The sequence below is a fragment of the Microcebus murinus genome, chromosome 1 (genome assembly GCF_040939455.1).
Source record: "Microcebus murinus isolate Inina chromosome 1, M.murinus_Inina_mat1.0, whole genome shotgun sequence".
In the NCBI taxonomy this organism is placed as follows: Eukaryota; Metazoa; Chordata; class Mammalia; order Primates; family Cheirogaleidae; genus Microcebus; species Microcebus murinus.
This window is the reverse complement of record NC_134104.1, coordinates 1,946,715-1,967,485: the sequence shown is the minus strand read 5'-3', so window position 1 is coordinate 1,967,485 and position 20,771 is coordinate 1,946,715. Positions and strand designations below refer to the sequence as shown.

At 59.5% G+C, this 20,771-nt stretch overlaps 1 protein-coding gene across 1 annotated transcript; it reads left to right on the top strand.

Moving 5' to 3' along the window:
• The first annotated feature begins 448 nt into the window (after positions 1–448).
• PWP2 (PWP2 small subunit processome component) lies at positions 449–19,948 on the top strand. Its single transcript, XM_012779073.3, has 21 exons — positions 449–533; positions 1,791–1,903; positions 4,465–4,559; positions 4,881–4,980; positions 5,301–5,444; positions 6,210–6,345; positions 6,604–6,827; positions 8,548–8,691; positions 9,055–9,125; positions 9,852–9,988; positions 10,314–10,462; positions 10,605–10,752; positions 11,045–11,195; positions 12,229–12,409; positions 14,441–14,588; positions 15,424–15,532; positions 16,159–16,224; positions 17,164–17,382; positions 17,535–17,685; positions 17,808–17,882; positions 19,450–19,948. The coding sequence occupies exons 1-21, from the start codon at positions 516–518 to the stop codon at positions 19,625–19,627; spliced, it is 2,757 nt and encodes a 918-aa protein (XP_012634527.2). The 5' UTR covers positions 449–515; the 3' UTR covers positions 19,628–19,948.
• Positions 19,949–20,771: the final 823 nt, after the last annotated feature.

The window sequence follows — 20,771 nt, the reverse complement described above, 5'->3', positions numbered from 1 at the left end:
CTTGAGGGGCAGGGCCCTCGTGCTCAGGCTCCGCCCCGGGGTGTGGCTGGGGTAGGGGCGGGCCCTTGTGCTCTGGCTCCACCTCTTGAGGGGCAGGGCCCTCGTGCTCAGGCTCCGCCCCGGGGTGTGGCTGGGATAGGGGCGGGCCCTTGTGCTCTGGCTCCACCTCTTGAGGGGCAGGGCCCTCGTGCTCAGGCTCCGCCCCGGGGTGTGGCTGGGATAGGGGCGGGCCCTTGTGCTCTGGCTGCACCTCTTGAGGGGCAGGGCCCTCGTGCTCAGGCTCCGCCTCGGGGCGGGGCCAGGGTGGGGGCGGGCTCTTGTGCTCAGGCTGCACCTCCCGGCCCCGCGGGCTCCTTCGGGCCGCCGGGGGCGCTGTGGGCGCCAGGCGCAGTCCGCCCCGGAAGTGTGCCGCTTAGGCGCTGTTGTTCGGCCCGCCCCGGAAGTGCGCGCTGCAGGCGCCGGTAGGCGGCCAGCCCAGGAAGTGCCTCTGCCTGCGACTCACGTGTGCGGTCGCGATGAAGTTCTCGTACCGGGTGAGCGCGGCGGGGAGGTGCGGGCGGCGCGGGCTCCGGGGCCGCCGTGCTCGTCTCCCGCGGGACTGGGCCGCGTGGGGGGCGCCGAGGGCTCCTCGCGGCCCGAGACGGCCGGCGGGGCCGGGAGGGAGGCCCAGCCTGCGGGCGCAGCGTGTGCGCAAGGCCGAGGGCGGCGCCGGCTCGGCGACCCCCGTGGGAAGTGACGAGGGAGAGCCGCGGGACTGTGGTCACAGATGCGAAGTGGGGACGGCGCGGGAGGGCAGAGCGGTGCAGGGGCAGAGCCTCCTGGGCGGCTCAGGAGCACCGGCGGCTTGGCCTGGAAAGGCTGCTGCTTTGCGCCGGGCCGCGGACCAGCTTGTCCCTTCGTCCTGGCGGGCCGTCCTTCCCTCTGTGGGCTGTCGGCCCTGCCGGGGGCCCGTCCTGGCCGAAGCTGAACGTGGTACCGGCCCAGAAAGTGCTCCTCCCCTGCGTCCCCCGTGCAGGTGCAGGCACTGCCTTGCGCCCAGCACCAAACCAGAACCCACGTCCAGCTCCTCAGGTCTTGGACCTCGTCTGCTCTGCAGTCACTAGTGCGATCTGCAGAAAACGTGCTTGGGTCACATCAGGCCTCTGCTTACGTCCCTTCTCCAGCTTTGCCTGGAATCCCTGATGTTCTCGCGGTGCTGCCCACCTATGACTCCAGATCCTGGCCTGGCTGGCGCCTTTTCATTTAGTTTCTAACTCAGGTGATCCCTTCAAGCAGCTTTCCGTGACCATCCTCTGAAGTAGCCGCTCCCTCCCAAGCTTCTCATCACCTCTTCTGCTAGAGACTGTGCAATGTGTGTGTCTGGGCACTTGGCAGTGTCCCAGTGAGCACCTTGGATGATGGGTTTGATGAATGCTTGAATAAATAAGCAGGATGCCAGAATGCAGTGCGGTTCAGGATGCCTTGAACCCTAGATGCTCTTGGAGGGCAGTTCCATTGTGGCTTTTCTCTTCACCTGGCAAAGGCCTCCTGTCTGGGGAGGCTTCCCCAGTTATCATGGGTGCCTCTTACCTTGGGAGCTTAGGGCTCCTCTGGCTCCTGGGGTCTCCTGCGGATTGGGCTTACTTCTTTCTCTCTGACCCAGGAAATGTCCCAGAGGATGGCTGGAGCTCCCCTCACCCCCAGTATGAACTGGGACCCCGAGGTGGGGGCTCTCTGCCCCGGTGCCTCACTTACCCTTTTCTGGGAGTTGAGACTCTGTTTTCTCTAAGACAGCTTTGTTTTCTTTTCAGTTTTCCAATTTGCTGGGTACAGTTTATCGGCGTGGAAATTTAAATTTTACACACGATGGAAATTCAGTTATCAGCCCTGTGGGCAACAGAGTTACTGTATTTGACCTAAAAAAGTAAGTATGTTAAAGTGATACTGATATTAATAGTAGTGATAATTATCATTGCTATTCCTAAATAGCACGTGAAAGCTGATGCCGTCTTCCTCACCTTTTTGTGGTGCTCCTGCTAATGAAGGCAGCCTGAGTGGGCTGCAGGGCTTGCTGGGGCCCAGCAAGTCAGTGTGGAAGTGGGTCTTGCTATGTTGCCCAGGCTGGTCTCTAACTCCTGGCCTCAAGTGATCCTCCTGCCTTAGCTTCCCAAAGTGCTGGGGCTACAAGTGTGAGCCACCATGCCAGCCTCCGATTGTTTTACGTGGTTGTGCTGTCATTGAGGTTAATCCCTGTTGGACATTTAGCTTGTTTCTGGTTTTCTGACACTCTCAGGATAAAGTCCTAGAAGCAAAGTCAGTGTGGAAGTGGCAGCGAGGTAGGGGCTTCATTCTAGCGCCTTGGCAATGCCCGAGCATCTAGCTGGGTTGGTGTCATCCTTAACGGTAGAATCATGTGGCACTTGGCCATTACTTGGAGAGGGACTGACCTGTCCTGTGTGGAGATGGGGTGGTGAGGAGAAGCCATGGCCCAGGGTTGGCACTTCCCCCACCAGGGAAGGCCTTGAGGGTGGAGAGGCCAGGTGTGCCGGAAGCTGCACTGAACACCTGCTTGGGAGCCCCGGTGCCGCCGGGCCTCACAGGTATGACGAACAGGCCTAAAGCTGCCGCTTCTATAGCTAGAAATCAATTTTGGCTGCTTAGGTTTAGCTGTTTCTTTTAAACAAGTGAGTAGTTCCCTTCCTGTCTTCTCAAGGGGAAGGACTCCTTTGCAGACGCGTTGGGGAGGCTGTGGGCTGACTCCTTCTGCAGCCTGGGCGAGGGCCATGTGCTGCAAAGGCTGCCTGCCCCGCTGCCTTGCTCCGTGGCTTTCCAGCTGGGTGGCCCTGGGCCTCGGTTTCCCTGTCTGTAAGACAGGACAGCAGTAGGACCTGCTCTGCTGGCTTCCCTGCGAGCAGTGCCCCACAGAGTGTGAGGTCAGCTGTTGGTGATGTCACTGTTATCATTTTGTTTAAATGACATCTAATAGGACTCTATAGTAACAACCACTCGTCCATTGAGGAAAATTTGGAAAATGAAGTAATGACAGTAGTAGGACCTAGTTCTTGACATTTAGAGGTTTTATTACACCTGGCTTTACTGCGTTTAACAGGTACGGTTTTACATATCGAAGGGCTGTGGCAACCCTGCCTCAAGCAAGTCTGTCCACTTTCCCGCAGCATGTGCTTGCTTTGTGTCTGTGTCCCACTTGGGTAACTCTTGTAGTATTCCCGGCTTTTTCATTATTACAGTGTCTGTCATAGCCATCTTTGATCGATGAACTTTGATGTCACTGTCGTCATTGTTCTGAGGCAGCACGAACCACACTCATGTCAGATGGTGAACTTGATCTCGTGTGTTCTGGCTGTTCTGCAAACAGGGCACCCCCGTCTCTCCCTGACCTGGGCCTCCCCACTCCCCGAGACACAGCTATGTTGAAATTAGGCCAATTAACAACCCTATAATAGGCTCTAAGCATTCAACAAAAGGAAGAGTTGAATGTCTGTCAGTTTAAATCACAAGCTAGACACGATTAAGCTTTGTGAGGAAGGCATGTCAAAGCTTAGAAGCTAGGCCTCTTGTGCCAAACAGCCAAACTGTGGCAGCAAGGGAAAAGTTCCTGAGGGACGTTGAAAGTGCTCCAGTGAAACATGAATGATGAGAAAGCAAAACAGACTTATTACTGACACAGAAAAATTTTACTGGTCTGGACAGAAGATCAAAGCAGCCACAACATTCCCTTGAGCCAAAGCCTAACCCAGAGCAAGGCCCCGACTCTCGTCAACTCTGCGAGGCTGAGGGAAGTGTGGAAGCTGCGGAAGAAGTCTGAAGCTGTTAAGAGCAGCGATTGGTTCCGTAGGGTTTTGTTTTCTGACAGAGACAGGGTCTCACTCTGTCACCCAGGCTGGAGCACAGTGATGTCATCACAGCTCACAGCAACCTCAAACTCCTGGCCTCAAGCCATCCTCCTGCCTCAGCCTCCCGAGTAGTTGGGACTACAGGTGTGTGCCACCATGCCCGGCTAATTTTTCCTATTTTTTGTAGAGACGGGAGTGGGTCTTGCTATGTTGCCCAGGCTGGTCTCTAACTCCTGGCCTCAAGTGATCCTCCTGCCTTAGCCTCCCAAAGTGCTGGGGCTACAAGTGTGAGCCACCATACCAGCCTCCGATTGTTTTACATGGTTGTGCTGTCATTGAGGTTAATCCCTGTTGGACACTTAGCTTGTTTCTGGTTTTCTGACACTCTCAGGATAAAGTCCTAGAAGCAAAATTGATGTATCCAAAGCCCATTTTTAAAGCTTTTAATGTGTTTTGCCAGATTTCCCTCAGGAGCGATGTCATCTCCTCTTTGGGGCAGTGTCGGGAGATGAGCCCTGGCAGGAGGTCCAGTGGGTTGAGGAGCTGTGTGGGAACGGCGGGCTGCTGGTCCCAGCCATCTGCTTTGATGGCTCGAGGACCGACTGTGTGCTACCATTTGTGTCTTTCTCAGCAACAAGTCGGACACGCTGCCCCTGGCCACTCGGTACAACATCAAATGTGTGGGGCTGTCCCCAGATGGCCGCCTTGCCATCGTCGTTGATGAAGGTGCTCGCCCACCGTGTGGTTGGGGACTGAGGGGACGGGTGGAGGATGGACTTGGGGGCCCCGGGGTGGCGGTGTAGGGCTGTGATGGTCCACTCCCTGTCCGCTTCCATGTCTCAGGCTCTGGTGGGGCTTGGGGACAAGGGCGTGCTGTGGGTGGGGTCACGTCCTCCTTGCCCTTCATGCCGTTGGTGTCACCTGGGCAGGGCCTCGGCAGGCATCCTCGCATCCTGGTGGCCCAGAGTTGGACGTGTCCCGGTGAGGTGAGGGTGTGGTGTCTGGGTGCTCCGGGTGGCTGCAGGGCTGTCACTCTGCCTCCTGCAGGGGGCAGCGCACTGCTGGTGAGCCTGGTGAGCAGGGCCGTGCTGCACCACTTCCACTTCAAGGGCTCTGTGCACAGCGTGTCCTTCTCCCCTGACGGCAGGTACGCGGGCCTGCCTGGGCGGGACGGGGGCTGACGTGCGGCTTGTCTTGAGGCTGATGGCCCACTGTCCCGCTGGGACTCTCGGTGGGGGTGACATGGGGTGCAGGGCCAGCTCTCTTTCCGGAGCAGAAGGTGCAGTGCGGCCCGGGTGCCCTCAGCGTCTGTCCCCCCCTACTTCCCCTGCTTCCTCTGTCCTCGGCCCCTGTCCTGCAGGAGGTGGGACTCGGGGCGGCCCTGGGCTGAGCTGGCATCTCGGGCTCTGCTGTGGCTCAGGGCCGTTCTGGTCTTGACTGTCCACTCCTGCCCCATCTCTGCGGTAGGAGATTTGTGGTCACCAAGGGCAACATTGCTCAGATGTACCATGCTCCGGGGAGGAAGCGAGAGTTCAACGCGTTTGTTCTGGACAAGACCTACTTTGGGCCGTATGACGAGACCACGTGCATCGACTGGACCGATGACTCCAGGTGGGGCCCAGGAGGGCACCTTTCACCTGTCCCTTTTTGGGGTCCTGAAGCTTCATTTTGAAACATCGCCTCAGCCTCGGTTTGGGTGCAGCCCGTGTGGGGACTGGGTGGCTGGTTCCAGGCTAGGTCCACAGTGCCCTGACACTAGTCACTGGGAGCCAGAGAACACAGCCTGCATCTGGATGGCAGACGAGAATTATGTGTGAGCTTTTGTCAGCAAACAGCCAGACCGGTGTGGTCGGCCAGGAGAGGCAGGAGTGTGTGAGGCCTGTGTCCCCAGCAAGAGCACTGCCCCTAGGCAGCCCCGTCCCCGCAGGCACCCGCCACCTGCAGGGAGCTGGGCCGGCAGTGACGTGGCTTCTGCTTGTGGGACAGGCCTTGGTCACACACTAGGTCCTGCTCACTGCCTGGCCTGGGCCGCAGCCAGGGGTGGGTGCAGCCCCGAGTACTGTGTGGCCTGTCAGCGTCCCGAGGGCCACGTCTGAGCAGGGACCCATGTGACCCAGCTGTCACACCTGTTTGGCTCGGTGCCGTGAACAGGATTTGCCGTGCTGGGGTCTCAGGCTGCTCTAGGAGGCATGAGGACGGCGTGATGGGGGCAGGCCAGGGCCAACGGGTCATGCTGGAGTGCGTCCCCTCTGCTTGGTGGCTTCACGGTGCCCAGTCCTCAGGCCCATGGGGTGAAGGGATCTCTGCGCGCCTCGGTCTGCAGGGCGGGTGGGGCGCAGCTCGTGAAGGGGCCCTGAGCAGGCGCTGTCTCTGCAGGTGCTTTGTGGTCGGGAGCAAAGACATGTCCACCTGGGTGTTTGGAGCCGAGCGCTGGGACAACCTCATTTACTATGCGCTGGGGGGACACAAGGACGCGATCGTGGCCTGCTTCTTCGAATCCAACAGCCTGGATGTACGTCCCTGTGCCCAGGATCCTCTAGGGGGAGGTGGGGGCTGTGGTCACCTCTTCCTGTGTGTCCTTGTGCTGCTCCCAGGTTGCCTGTGGGTATCCAGGGACCGGGGGCTGCTGCTGCCCGTTGGAATCGCTTCTTCCCAGTCCAGAGGGGCCTTCTGTGGAGTGGGCGCCTGGGAGCCCAGCTGCAGAGGGCTCTGGGTCGCGGCAGCCTGTGGCTGGCTGGGGCCGGGGGTGACTGTGTGCCTCCCGTTGCAGCTGTACTCGCTCAGCCAGGACGGGGCCCTGTGTGTGTGGCAGTGCGACACGCCCCCCGAGGGCCTGAGGCTGAAAGCTCCCTCGGGCTGGAAGGCGGACCTGCTGCGGCGGGAGGAGGAGGACGAGGAGGACGAGGACAGGGACACAGAGACCACCATCCGGGGGAAAGCCACACCAGCCGAGGAGGAGAAACAAGGGAAAGTGAAGTACTCGCGGCTGGCCAAGTAGGTCTTCTGGAGGGCGTGGGCTCCTGTGTGGGTCTTTCGCCCTCAGAGGGTCCTGGGCAGGGTCCCCAGAGGCGAGGGCCAGGGGTGCAGGGAACAGGCCGTGCTGTGGGCCCAGGGTTGAGAGCCCTTGGGTGTTGCACCAGCCACAACCCAGAGGACCACCTGCAGGTGCCTCGCTGTCCTGGTCGTCTGCCCAGCAGCATGGGAGGGGGAGGTGTTCAGGTTCTCGGCGACAGGAATGGGTAGCCCGGCAGGGGACATCTGTGGCCCCAACAGCGCCTGCGATGTTTATGTTTGGTGTGGCTGAGTCCCTCGGCCTCGTGGAGGACACAGGGTGGGTTCGAGTGTGCTCAGTGAGTGCCGTGGGGGCCGAGGTGGCAGAGGGAGACGCTGAGAAGGGAGCATTCAGGGAGAGCGGAGGGGAAGGGCGGGGTGAGGCAGAGAGGACGGGCTCTGTGCATCCTGCTTGCTGGCTGGGGCCCCGGGTCTCCTTAGTGGCCCCCTGGCCGATGGCTCTGTGCTTTGTTGGGTGCTGTGCTGGGAGGTGCAGCCTAATGCCTCGACCCCACAGACCAGGCCCCGTTGAGCCCAGCCCCCAGCCTGAGCTGGTCCTTTCTAGCTGCAGTTGTCACTGGCTGACAAGCTGTCCCTGAGTCGGGGCACAGGGCATCTGCTCCTGTTCTAGGGCTTGTGGGTAACTGGGTGTGGTCACGTGAAGGCAGAGATGACACAGCCGTGGGTCAGCTATGGCGTCCCCCACAGCCTGTCCTGCTGTGTGGGTGTCTGCCTGGCTGCCCCCGTTCTGCGGTCATCTGGTGCACGCATGTGCCGGGTTCTGCCTGTGGCGCTGGGAACACCCTCCTCCCTCGCAGGCTCCTCGGCTGGGTGGGCGAGGCGTGAGGATATGGAGCGGCTGTGCTCCAGACAGGGCAGGGAGGCGTCCACGGTGCGTCTGCTTCCGGAGGGACCCAGGCCCTAGTTGAGGGCTGGATGTGGAGAGGGAGCCCAGGCAGCCGGAGCGGGTGGATTTGGGGTGTGCCGGGGCCAGCAGGCACATGGGAGGTAGACATGGGGGGGTCAAGGCCCAGTTTGAGGAGCAGGAAGGGTCGGCTAGGCCCCAGCGGAAGGAGGGTGCCGTCCACACTCGGCAGTGCCCGCCAGAGTCAGGGACTGAAAGGGACTGGGGGGCAGCGGCGGGGCTCCGAGAGGAGGGACTGCTTGCTGTCGGGGCTGCCAGTGGTCAGCGGGAATGGAGGGCCCTCATCTGTCATCTGCCACTTGCTCGGCAGGACGGGGGCATGAGGAGGAAGGAAGGGCCAGGGCGGAGCTTTGCTCGGAAGGAGGCTGAGGGAGGGACGATCTGGCAGGTTCTGAAGGTGGAGGTGCTGTCAGGGTGATCAGCACCTGCTCCTGGGGACCCAGGGCCCATTAGGGGCGGAGGATGCAGGGAGCCACAGGATCCGAGGGGGCCTGGTGGGCCTGGCTGTGCCATTGTCACAGCCGAGGCTGCCCAGCTCCCTCCAGATGCTCTGACAGCCTCTGGCTGGGGTCAGCGGTGAGGGGGGAGCCCCTCTGAGACGTCCCCTTGAAGCCTTGAAGGCCCAAGCAAAGGGCGTTGGGCAGGTGCCCTCTGGGGCACCGGGTCCAGACTGAGATGAGCGCAGGAGGGGCCTGCCCCGCTCTGATCCTTCCGAGCCTTGGTCTTCCCCTGGCGCAGGTACTTCTTCAACAAGGAGGGGGATTTCAACAGCCTCACGGCCGCCGCGTATCACAAGAAGATCCGCCTCTTGGTCACTGGCTTTGCTTCTGGAATCTTCCATCTTCACGAGCTCCCGGAGTTCAACCTCATCCACTCCCTGAGGTGAGTCACTGCGGAGGGGGGTGGTTGTCACTCGCTCGCCCCAGGTCCCTCTGCCCAGGATCAGGCGGGTGGAGGGCCGGGCCGTGCTGCGCTGTGCCTGCCCTCGCCGGGCCACCTTGGAGCCAGGCCAGGTTCTGGACAGTGCCGCTGGGTCTCAGGTGGATCAGGCCCTTTTGATTTTTGTTGTTCTTTTTCCTTCCGTTCTTCATCTTTGGGATACAGAGAAGCAAAATACTGGCTTCATAAAATCTTGAAGCTTCGAGTTTTTGAGCACAGGACTTGGGGGGCTACCCGAGGGCTGGGGTGTCTCGGGCGGCGGGTGGGGTGGCCGCTCCCCGCTCACAGTCTGGCCTCGCCACGCAGCATCTCGGATCAGAGCATCTCCTCGGTCGCCATCAACAGCTCCGGGGACTGGATCGCCTTTGGCTGCTCAGGTTCGTGGTCACGCCTGGGTTAGAGATGGAATCCTCGAGAAAGCCTGCCTGAGGTTGCGCCTTGGGGCAGTGACCCCTGTGGGCCGCTGGTGCCGAGCCCGGAGAGGATTCCTCCAGCCAGAGGTCAGGGCCGGCTGGCTCCCGGGAGCGTCGCCGTCCAAGGGCCTGTCCGAGTGGCCCAGGGCGGGCTCGCCGGCGCTGGTGTGAGGGGAGAGCCAGTGTGGTTTCCAGGACAGCCGCTCTCTGAGCGCTGCGTCCTGTTGTCTGTCGCTGTAGCTCCAGGCCCTGTCGGTTCCTTGAGCAGCTCTTGGCCTGGGCCCCTGGCAGGGCTGCGGCAGCTGCTCACGTGTGCTCAGGACCTGGGCTTGCGCTGCGGCTGCCTGCCGCGGTGGGGGCTGCCCTACCCGCCCTGGTCCTCAGGCAGGTGGTGTCTCTGCCCTTGGCCCTCTCTCAGGAGTTCGAGGTCACGGTGCCTGTCTCTGCTGTGACGGGTGGGGGGGGGAGTTCCTCTTGTCCGCACGGCCAGAGCCCAGAACAGGCTGGCAGCCAGTCACCCAATCAACCTGTGGCTCCCAGTCCTCTGCGTAGGGCTTCCTTCTGCCTCCCCCCAGCTCCTCCCTGGGGGCTCTCGCCTCTGGCCCAGACCAGGTCGGGGGTGGGCTGGGCCCCGGGTCCATGGTGCGGGTGTTGTGAGCCAGGCGCCCCAGTTCCTGCATGTGCCTGCAGGCCTGGGCCAGCTGCTGGTGTGGGAGTGGCAGAGCGAGTCCTACGTGCTCAAGCAGCAGGGACACTTCAACAGCATGGTGACCCTGGCCTACTCCCCCGACGGGCAGTACATCGTGACCGGTGGGGACGACGGCAAGGTGGGCTCTGATGACGTGGTGGTTGTCCTGGCTGTGGGGGCTGGCCGCCGTGGCCGCCCTGAAGCGGGGCTGGGCCTAGAGCTCATGGGCCTTAGGCCCCTTGCACTGTCCACCGCCCTCGCTCCACCCTCCTGCATCTGGAGGTGACAGGAAGAGGCAGGGGGCAGATGGCCCCTCCAGGCCTCGTGTCTGCTTGGCATGGTTCCGAGCCTGTGGGTGAGGCTGAGTAAGCCAGGGTGGCTGTGGGCACAGGCCAGGGGTCTCGAGTGGCCCTGGGCACAGGGTTGGCACCTACCTGCCCACCCCTCACAGGCTCTTGCCACAGGTCAAGGTGTGGAACACCCTCAGCGGCTTCTGCTTTGTCACTTTCACGGAGCACTCGAGTGGGGTCACCGGCGTGACCTTTACTGCCACTGGCTATGTCATTGTCACTTCATCCATGGACGGGACCGTACGTGCCTTCGACCTTCACAGGTGACGTCCCGGCTCTGAAGCGCCCAGAGCAGGCCTCCTCCCTGCCTCCTTGCCCCGCAGCTAGGTGGGGGTGAGCTGCCCAGGCCCAGGGGGTGCAGGAAACTCTGGCACACAGTGCTGACCGAGACTGCTTTCCTGGCAGGTACCGGAACTTCCGCACCTTCACGTCCCCTCGCCCCACGCAGTTCTCCTGTGTGGCCGTGGACTCAAGTGGGGAGATTGTCTCGGCCGGGGCCCAGGACTCCTTCGAGATCTTCGTGTGGTCCATGCAGACAGGCAGGCTCCTTGACGTGAGAGCCTCATGTCCCTTGGGGGGCTGGGCTGGGGAAGGGCCCACGTCACTCAGGGCTGCTGTGGGAAGGGGCCCCTCCTGCCACCCGTGAGAGGCCAGCAGGGAGCTGAGGTTACACCGGAACAGGCGGCCCCTTTCCGTGAGGTTCCTGCCTGGCCTCCCTCACTAAGGCGGTGACAGCCACTCAGCCCACAGCTCCGGGCACTCCCAGGGCCACAGCGCTGTGCACCAGAGTCGCGCACACTGGCTGCTTCTCGCATCTCAGCCTCCGAGCCTCTGCTCTGCTGCAGGTTCTGTCTGGCCACGAGGGCCCCGTCAGCGGCCTGTGCTTTAACCCAGTGAAGTCCATCCTGGCCAGCGCCTCCTGGGACAAGACAGTGCGCCTGTGGGACATGTTCGACAGCTGGCGGACCAAGGAGACGCTGGCCCTGACCTCTGACGGTGAGCCTCACGGGGGCTCGGCAGTGAGGAACAGCAGACCAGGGACTAGGGTCGTGTTCAGCTCTAGTCTTTCCTTGTCGCATTCCTCTTCCTGTTAGTTTCCGGCTTGGCGTGAACAGGGGTGGCGGGGGGGGGGGTCAGGAAGAACGATACGCAGGAGCCGGGACAGATGGCTGGTTCGAGCCCAGGGTTGAGTCCCATTGGGCTGGGAGCCCCGGAAGTACAGTCCACAAGTCCTGGCTGGGCTCCCACCCAACAGAGCATGAGCCCGGCAGGACAAGGACAGCTGCAGCTGGTTTCCTGATATCTCCTAGAGTTGCCTTTGAGTTCGCCCGTCGTCCTTGGACCCCTTGGAGGACAAGCTGGTGTTGGGGGCCCAGAGCCCCTTTCCTGAGGCTGAGCTTTAGGCCGTGCCTCACCCTGCCACTAGTCTAGGAACCAGCAAAGTCTAGTCTAGTCTGTGGCTGTCGGCGCCACTGTCTTGTGGTGAAGTTCTGCTGGGACGTGGCCTGGCTCCTGTGCGATGGCAGCTCTGGCTGCTGTGACCTGCAGCGGCAGAGCCAAACGACCGTATGGCTCAAAGTGCAAGCCGCCCGCTGTGGGGCCATGCAGAACGTGTGCCCGCCCGGTAGCTGTCGGTTCTTAGCAACATTCCCCGCTTCCCGCTGGCGTCCTGCGCCTTTGAGGGGGCTCTGTATTCCAGTCTGTCCTAACGTTTTCCCAGAATAACCTTCCCGTGATGTGCCCATCAAGCTGGCCTCCCTCAGTTGAGCCTTTGAGCCAGTCGTGCCACCCGCCTGGCTCTCGCAGTGCCCCTGAGCCACCTTGTCCCTAGAGGTGGCTGTCAGTGCTGGGTTGTTCCCAGCTGGGACGGGCAGTGACCTTGCCCTCCTGGGTTGGAGCCTCTCCCGATGGGAGCTTCTCATGCGCCTGGGCTTGACGGCTGGTCCCTAGGGGTGCCGGCCTGGCCTGCTGGCTGGGGGCTGCCAGGGCCCGGGGCCTTCCTCCAGCCTGCTCTCTCGCCTCTGTTCAGCTCTGGCTGTGAGTTTTCGCCCTGACGGTGCGGAGCTAGCTGTGGCCACGCTGAACTCGCAGATCACCTTCTGGGACCCCGAGAACGCCGTGCAGACAGGCTCCATCGAGGGCAGGCATGACCTCAAGACCGGAAGGAAGGAGCTGGACAAGGTCACGGCCAAACACTCGGCCAAGGGGAAGTGAGTGAGCTCCTGGGATGGCAGGGGCGAACACACCAGGGCCCCTTTCTGTCGGGTGTGGGGGTGGCAGCTCTGGGCCCTTCCCCGGTTCTGAGACCCCCAGCCAGCCTCCTCTTCTGTGGCTTTGTCCTTTGTTTCTGGGGTGGCTGAGTCCCTGTGGGTTGGGGTGGGTGGTCCTGAGCTCCTGTAGCCCGCAGCACGGGAGGCCATTTGGATTTGCTGGCCACAGACTCATCCAGCCGAAAGGCTGACTACGTTTCCAAACCTCAGTCACACCGCTGGTGCCCTCAGCCTGGGGTTCAAAGCTGAAAGCAGCTCCTGGGATCCTCGACTGCAAGAATAAAATCTCAGTGTCTCAGTCATGCCAGCCACCTCCCAAGTGCCCCACCCTGTCACCTAGCCAGTGATACCACCTTGGACAGCAAAGGCAGAGTGTCCCTTGTTGCAGGGAGTCATGGAACAGGGCTGACCAGACCCTCCTGCGCTGAGCCCTGGCTGAGCCCTGGCTGAGCCCTGAGGCGCGTCTGGGCAGCAGCCCTGCCTGGGAGGAGGGGCGGGGCTGCGGGGCTGGCTGGCCTGTCCCCTGGGAGCTGGGGAGCCGTTCAGCAGAGGACGGTCTTCCTCCAGAAGGAAACCTGGAACTCATCCTGCAGGTGTTTGTGTGAACACCTTTTTCAGTTCTCGGTGTAGACAGCCCTAGGGTGGAACCACGGGGTCTGTGGTAGGTAGTTCTGTGTTTGAACTTTTTGAGGAACCGTGGCTCTTTCCCATGGCAGCGGCACCATTTTCCATGCCACGTGCAATGCACGAGGGTTCCAGTTTCTCCACATCTTCTTCCATGCGTGTTCTTGTATATTTTTATTTTATTTTTTCTGAGACAGAGTCTCACTCTGTCGCTCAGGCTAGAGTGCTGTGGCATCAGCCTAGCTCACAGCAACCTCAAACTCCTGGGCTCAAGCGATCCTCCTGCCTCAGCCTCCCGAGTAGCTGGGACTACAGGCATGTGCCACCATGCCTGGGTAACTTTTTCTATATATATTAGTTGGCCAATTAATTTCTTTCTGTTTTTAGTAGAGACGGGGTCTTGCTCTTGCTCAGGCTGGTCTCAAACTCCTGAGCTCAAATGATCTTCCTGCTTTGGCCTCCCAGAGTGCTGGGATTAGGTGTGAGCTATCACACCCAGTCTGTTGTCTTAATTTTTAATTAGATCCATTCTGGTGTATAGGAATTGGTATCTTGAGGTTTTGGTTTTAATTTTCCTAATGACATTGAGCATCTTTTCATCTGTTTGGTGATTTGTGTATCTTGGAAGTAATGTCTGTTCAAATTTCTTACCCATTTTTGAATTGGGTTGTTTGGTTTGTTGAATTTTTAGGAGTTCTTTATTCAGAATGTATCAGATATTTGATTTGCAAATATTTGTTCCATTCTCTTAGCTGTCTTTTCAGTTTTTTCATGGACTTCCTTGACACATGAAAGTTTTCAGTTGTGGCAAAGTCTATCTAATTTGTCCATTTTTTCGTCTGTCACTTGTTCTTTTGGTGTCCTGTGTAGTAAACCGTTGGCCATCCCAAAGCCACTGTCCTGTGTCTTTTTTGCAGCAAGGGGTTAAGGGCCTGGTTTGTGTTTCTGTGGGGATTAAGTGGAGGCTTCTGAGAGGAGGCCGCGTAGGGTGGAGGCAGACTGGCGCTGTTCTGTGCTGATGTCAGCGGGGAGCACTGAGCAGCGGGTCCTTTGTGAAGGAGCTGGAGCCTCTCCGAGCGCGTGGTGCTGTTTCAGGCTGCACCGTTCGGATTGTTTGTTTGTTTGTTTGTTTGTTTTCCTCACCACTATACAAATGAGAAACACCTTGGGTTTTAAAAGTCTCCTATGTGAGTTTAGACAGCAAGCCTTGGAGAAAGCTGGTGAAAGGTGTTTGCCTTCTAGAATATTTGGGTAGGGCCTTCCCTATTTCCTAAAGTTGTTTGTTACAGATCCCGTACGCTGAAGGGCTGTCGGCAGCCCCTCTGAGCCCGTGTCTCCTCCACCCAGGGCCTTCACCACGCTGTGCTATTCTGCGGACGGCCAGAGTATCCTGGCGGGAGGCATGTCCAAGTTTGTGTGCATTTATCACGTCCGGGAGCAGATCCTCATGAAGAGGTTTGAGATCTCTTGCAACCTCTCTCTGGATGCCATGGAGGTGAGCCAGTGGCCCTGGGCTGCGTGCAGCTTCTAGTGCCAGGTCAACACACTGGGCTCCCAGTGTGGCGTTCCTGGCTTCACAGGGCCCCGGCAGGTTTTCAGTTTGTAGCGTGAGCGTGCGAGGCTGTGGCTCTGAGTGAGTGGGGGTCACGGGCTGCCCCGACTGCCAGCATAGCCCAGGCGGGAGCCTGCACTGTCCTCACCCATCAGGTGGATGAGCCACCTGGGCAGGCTGCTCTGCAGGTGGGCATCTGTAGCACACGCCAGCTTGGGGGAGCACAAGAGCAGAGGGTGTGGGTGGGCCCTGCTGGGCGCGGCTAGCTGTCTGCTCTGTACCGCCTGTCCCAGCTCTAGCATGGAGGCTCTGCCCTCCCTACTCCTCACCCTGTGGCTCCCATGGGACCTCAGGGTGACAGGGAAGGGGCCTGGGAAGGCTCTGAAAAGGTACAAGGCTGCCTGGGTCCACAACTCAGGCCCCATCTTAAGGCAAGGGATCCTGTGTGTGCCCCTGGCTGTTTCTGAGGGAAATGCCCTTGGCATTTCTGGAGGGGCAGCCACCCTGAGTCCCCAGCCGGCTTCCCCACCATGAGAGTGAGTCTCTGCTCCCACCACAGCCTCCACTCGGGCCCTGTCTGCAGCAGGCTCTGCAGGAAGTTTCTGTGGGTGCCATAGGGCCTGTCCCTGTATTTGGGGGGGTCAGTGTGTGCTGTCCTCATTCAGACAGGGCTGGGGGGTGGGCCAGTGTTGGTGGCACACAATGAGGGAGGGACAGGAGATACAGGTAGCCGGGCCACCTGTTGGAGGCAAGGTGTCCATGGCTTTTGCTATTCTAGGAATTTTTGAACCGAAGAAAAATGACAGAGTTTGGCAACCTGGCACTGATTGATGAGGATGCCGGGCAGGAGGACGGAATCGCGATACCATTACCAGGTGTCAAGAAAGGTGAGTCTGGCTGCCCAGAAGTCTGCCCGCCGCCCACTGTTCCGTGTGGCAGTGACCTTGCTCCCTCAGGCTGCAGTGTAAGAAGTCAGTGCTGTCACTGTGTTGTGACGTGTGCTGTGTAGGGGGTGCTGTCTGGAGAACAAAGGTGGTGCCACCAGACCCTTTGACAGGAGAAGCTGCCTGTGTATTGCCCAAGGCGGCCTCCCTGTCCTGGCCTCGCCCTTTGTGTGCTGCACGGGGCTCAAGGAGCAATTTGGGGCAAGACCTGCTATTGAGGTGTCACCGCCCAGAAGTCGAGGGGGATGCGTGCACCTTGGGGAGATGGGTAGAGAGTCAGGAGTTCTGGAAGACTCAGGGACCAACTGGGTACTGGGCAGCCCACCAGCCAGAGTCCTGAGTGCCTCCGTGTGAAGGCCCAGGCACCGTGTGGCACGGCCCCGGCCCGGGGTGTGCCACTGCAGCTACTGACAGGACGGGGGGGCCTGACCACGCAGGAGCTGCTGCTCTCGGTGGGCCCCATACCTGCCCCCAGTGGGGGGACCTGGGGGCGGCATTCCTCTGCCATGCCGGCAGCCTGCGTGTGCTGCCTGGTAACTATTGCTAACTGTGATCGGTTCTTTTCCCAGGTGACATGAGTTCTCGGCACTTTAAACCTGAAATCAGAGTGACTTCCCTGCACTTCTCTCCCACCGGTGAGCACCGAGTTAGGGGTTGTTGGTCCTGATGGATGTGGGGCTTCTGCTCCCAGGGAAGAGGTTGGTGGAGCAGGCTGTGTGTGTGCTGTCCCCAAGGGCAAGAAGGTGACACTGTGAACCTTGCTGACCACGTGGTTGTGCTTGTCCCTGAGGACAATGGTTATGACAGCACTGACCTCAGGCACGGGCTTCAGTACAGGCCGGCTCAGCACTGCCATTGGTGCAGCAGCTGCGGGGGCACCCGTCACGCATGGCAGGACTGTCCAGGCCGCCTCCCCGTGGCTCTGCCACATCCAGGGCCTTCTCCCCTGCGCTGCCATCCTCTGGCTGCAGGGGGAGTCTGTGCCCCAGCTGTGGGTCTTGTCGGGTATACGTGGTCCCACACAGGAGCAGGCAGCGGGGTCACCAGTGGGGGCTTGAGCAGTGTAGACTGAGTGAACAAGGTGCACAGCAGCCCATGTGCCGCTGTGGTGTGAGCTAGGGGTGTGCGTGGCCTGAGGGCCAGACCCTGCTGCCACCTGTTCTTTCCCTGAAGCTTTCCTGGGACACAGCAGCACTCGCTCGCTGACACAGCTTGTCCGGCTGCCTCCCAGGCGCTGCGGCAGCACTGAGAGGTCGCAGCAGAGACTACAGGGCTTGCGGAGCTCAAAATCACTGCTCTTTATGGAAAAGCTGGCTGCTCCCGGTGTTAGGGGCAAAGAAGACATGTGTATACTTATGTGCTCACGTGCATAAAATATCTTTGGGAGAACATCTACGAGGACAGTCCCATCAGTTCCTTCCAAAGGGTGTGGTCGGGTAAAAGGATGGCGTCCCAGCTTCCCTCTTATACTTTTACATTTTAGACCACGGGAATGGATTTAATACCTTTTTTAAAAAAATGTGGGGATAGGGGATGAACTTAGATTTTTAGGAGACTACTGCTTCGCTTCCCAGGGCGCTGCTGGGCAGCCACCACCACGGAGGGGCTCCTCATCTACTCCCTGGACGCCCAGATGCTCTTCGACCCCTTCGAGCTGGACACCAGCATCACCCCTGGGCGAGTGCGCGAGGCGCTGCGCCAGCGGGAGTTCACCAGGGCCATCCTCATGGCCTTCCGCCTCAACGAGGACAAGCTGGTGCAGGAGGCCCTGGAGTCAGTGCCCAGGGGAGAGAGTGAGCGTCGGGGCCTGCGGGGTCCAGGGTCACCGGTCGGGCTTCTGGGGTTCTTTGCAAAGGCAGAAGGGCACAAGATGTCACCCGCACCTCTTCTCCTAATTTGCATTCTTTGCAGAGTAAGCATGGGTTTTTTTCCCCACTTCTTACAGTTGAAGTCGTCAGTTCCTCCCTTCCTGAATTGTACGTAGAGAAGGTGCTTGAATTCTTAGCTTCCTCCTTCGAAGTGTCTCACCACCTGGAATTCTACCTTACATGGACTCAGAAGTTGCTCATGTTGCACGGACAGAAGCTGAAGTCCAGGTAGGCCAATGTCCATCTGATGCTCGTCACTGGAGCAGCTGGTCTTGGAGGTAGAGGAGGAAACTTCACATGTAGGTACATCGGGAAATGAGCCACATGTAACATTCCGGTCTCCCTTCCAGAGCGGGGCAGCTGCTGCCCGTGGTGCAGTTCCTGCAGAAGAGCATCCAGCAGCACCTGGACAACCTCTCCAAACTGTACGTGCTGCGGCCTGGTCGTGGGCAGGGTGTGGACCGCACCGTTTTCTGCTGGTTCCATACAGGGGATGCTGCGCCCTGAGTTGTCTGATTTGGGAACAGAAAGTTCTAGTGCTGAGGTGCTTGTTCTCTCACCTGCCATGCTGGAGTGAATCCACCTGGCCACCATAGGTTGGCCAGCTTTGGATGCAGCCTGGTGCTGAGGGGTGAGAAACGAGGACAGGCAGCAGTAGATGAGATGAGCCGGAGGTGGGACACGCCATAGGTGTAGCTAGAATCCTCCAGCCTCTCAGGAGGGATCTGTCACGTTCTGAGGACCAGGCAATCCTTCCTAGATTTGCATGTCACCTACATGGGCAATGGGGGACAGCAAGGGGGTCTTGGGCCAGGTAACCTGGATTTGTGGGGGTGTGGCTGCCCCGAGCCTCAGGTTCCCCAGCAGGAAGATGAGGGCGAGAAAGAAAACAGACTCTATCTAAGGGCCTAGGACAGTGCTGCTTGCCCCAGCTGCTCCGCAAGGTGCCCCCTTCTCCAGTCCTTTCTCTGCGCTTGCTGTCCTTGGCACATCTCCCTCCCTTAAGGTCCAGCAGACTGTAAAAGCCTTATAGTGGCCTTTCAAAGATGTCTTCCCTCCATCACCAATCACTTGCCAGGTGTCCCAGCGTCCCTGCTGACATGTCTGTTCCCTGCTTGGTATGTTGTTCACCCAGCGTCCATGGGGGGCTGAGGCCTGAGACTGTCTGTCTTTGCATTGGTCCCTTGGTCTTTATAACGAGTCCGAGTATGAAGTGCGCTGTTCCTCCTCGCACCTTTTCTTCCCACGTTTTCTGGCTGTAGGAGGCTGGGGCGGCAGAGGTGGTCATACTGATCTGTGACCTGCTGCCACCAAGCCTTGTCGGCTGAGATGTCCTGGACTCTCCAGCTCCCGTTACATTTATTCCTTGCTACCTGAACTTTTCTAGAGTTAATGTGAATGTATCGCCCTTTGGACTTCTTGGTGTTGCAGATGCGTAGGGAAGCAGGGCAGTTGCATGCTACTTGGGAGGCGGAGTCGCACGGGCAGCCCCACCACCTGCAGACACAGCGCAACGCTCTCGCGCCCTTCTAGTCCTTGTACTGTAGCTGCACTTCTTCAGTGGGTGGCTGTCCGTGTAAAATGGTGGTGTGTCTTCTCTCCTTTATTCTGTCAACGTGGGGCCTTGTTCCAAGAGCGCCCCTCTGCTCTCTAAAACAACCCTGACGCTCCGCAGAGGTCTCCCCTTAAGTGTTTGGTGAAACTTGCTGGTGAAACCCTCTGGGTTGGCCCGGCGGAGAGGCCGGGGTGGGAGGATTGATCAGAGGGATGGGGTTTTACATTTAGGTCCTTGAAGGTCGTTGCTACTCCAGGGCCAGGTGGGCCAGGAAGGGAGGCAGCAGCAATCAGCTGGGGCAGTGGGAGGCGTGCGCAGTCCCTGCTGGACTTTCTTGGGGTCACATAGAAGGCAGTTGGGTATGGGGTGGGCTGGGTTTCTTGGTTTCGAAGGTAGTCGTTGCTTGTACTGACCTGATCCCTGTGTGTTATTAACAGCTGTGACTGGAACCGCTACAACATTCAGTATGCTCTGGCGGTTTCCAAGCAACGGGGCATGAAGCGCTCCTTGGAACTGCCAGGAAGTGAGGAAGAAGCAGAAGTGTCTGAGGATGACAGTCTATATCTGCTCGGAGCAGGAGACGGGGACACACATGAAGAAGGGATGCTGGGGTAGAGCCAGCCACGGCGGGTTATTTCAGTAAAGCCCTGCGTATGAGATGGAACCACTGTGCCACTTAGGCCAGGACATGGGAGGGGGTCCAGAGAACAGCTGACACATCCTCGCTGGTGACAATGCTTTTCCTGTAAGAAGCAAACAGGCAGCCCATCGGACAGAGAGCTGATGGCTGCTGCCTGGGGCGCAGGAGCTGGGCCAAGTGAATAGCGACTGACGTTGCGCCGCGCCATCTGCTGTTGAAAACGGCTCTTGGTAAATGGGTTCATGTAAACGGTGTAATAAGAGTTATTTATATTTTTAATAAAAAGTTTTGATGAACTTAGGAATTAAAAAAGGCCTTTCTAAAATGTTAGGGAGAAAGCTAAACTCTGAATTAAAAATGCTTATGTATCTGGGTGTCACACAAGGGACTGGGACCTGCCTACTCTCCCACCAGTGCTTCCGTCCGGGGGATAGGCGAGCAGGCAGGGTGGTCCTGGGGTGCGGTGGGGGCCCTGCCCTCTTAACCTGTGTGTATTCTCGGGGTGGCGACGGGGAACACCTGCCCTCTCTCACCTCTGGTGGGGAGGCTGGGGCCGCCTGTCCTGGTGCCCTCAGACCTGCTGTGCCCACTCGGTGGGGGCCACGCAGAGGACTGGACAGCCCCTTCTCCCTGCGGTGCCCTTGGAAGGGTGCCTGGTCCCCACAGCTCCATGACGGCCTCGAGTCAGGACTGGGCAGACCCGTGCAGGGCTTCACTGACACCACGTGCGAGCCTTGTCTGCCAGGCCAGCCTGGTGCGGACCACACGTCCCTGTGCGGCACCAACTCTCCCTTGCTCATTCGGCAGTGGAGCTGGTACCTGCCTGCCTGCCTCCCTCCCAGGCTGGTGGGAGGCCAAGTGGGTCAGGGCGGGGTGGTGCGTGGGACACCTGGTGTACCGTCAGCACTGGCATCGGACGTGTGTGTACCCTGTAACCTGTGAGTCCTCCGGTCACCTGTGCATGTGCTCGAGGCCTGCAGACCGGAGGTATTTGTAGAAAGGAAGAGCTCAGGCCCCTGGTACCACCGGGTGTTTGTTCCTATACAATGTCCCCTGTGTATCTTAGCCTGGAAAACAGAATCTGAGCTATTACCTGTCCCAAACAAAGTGCACTGCTGC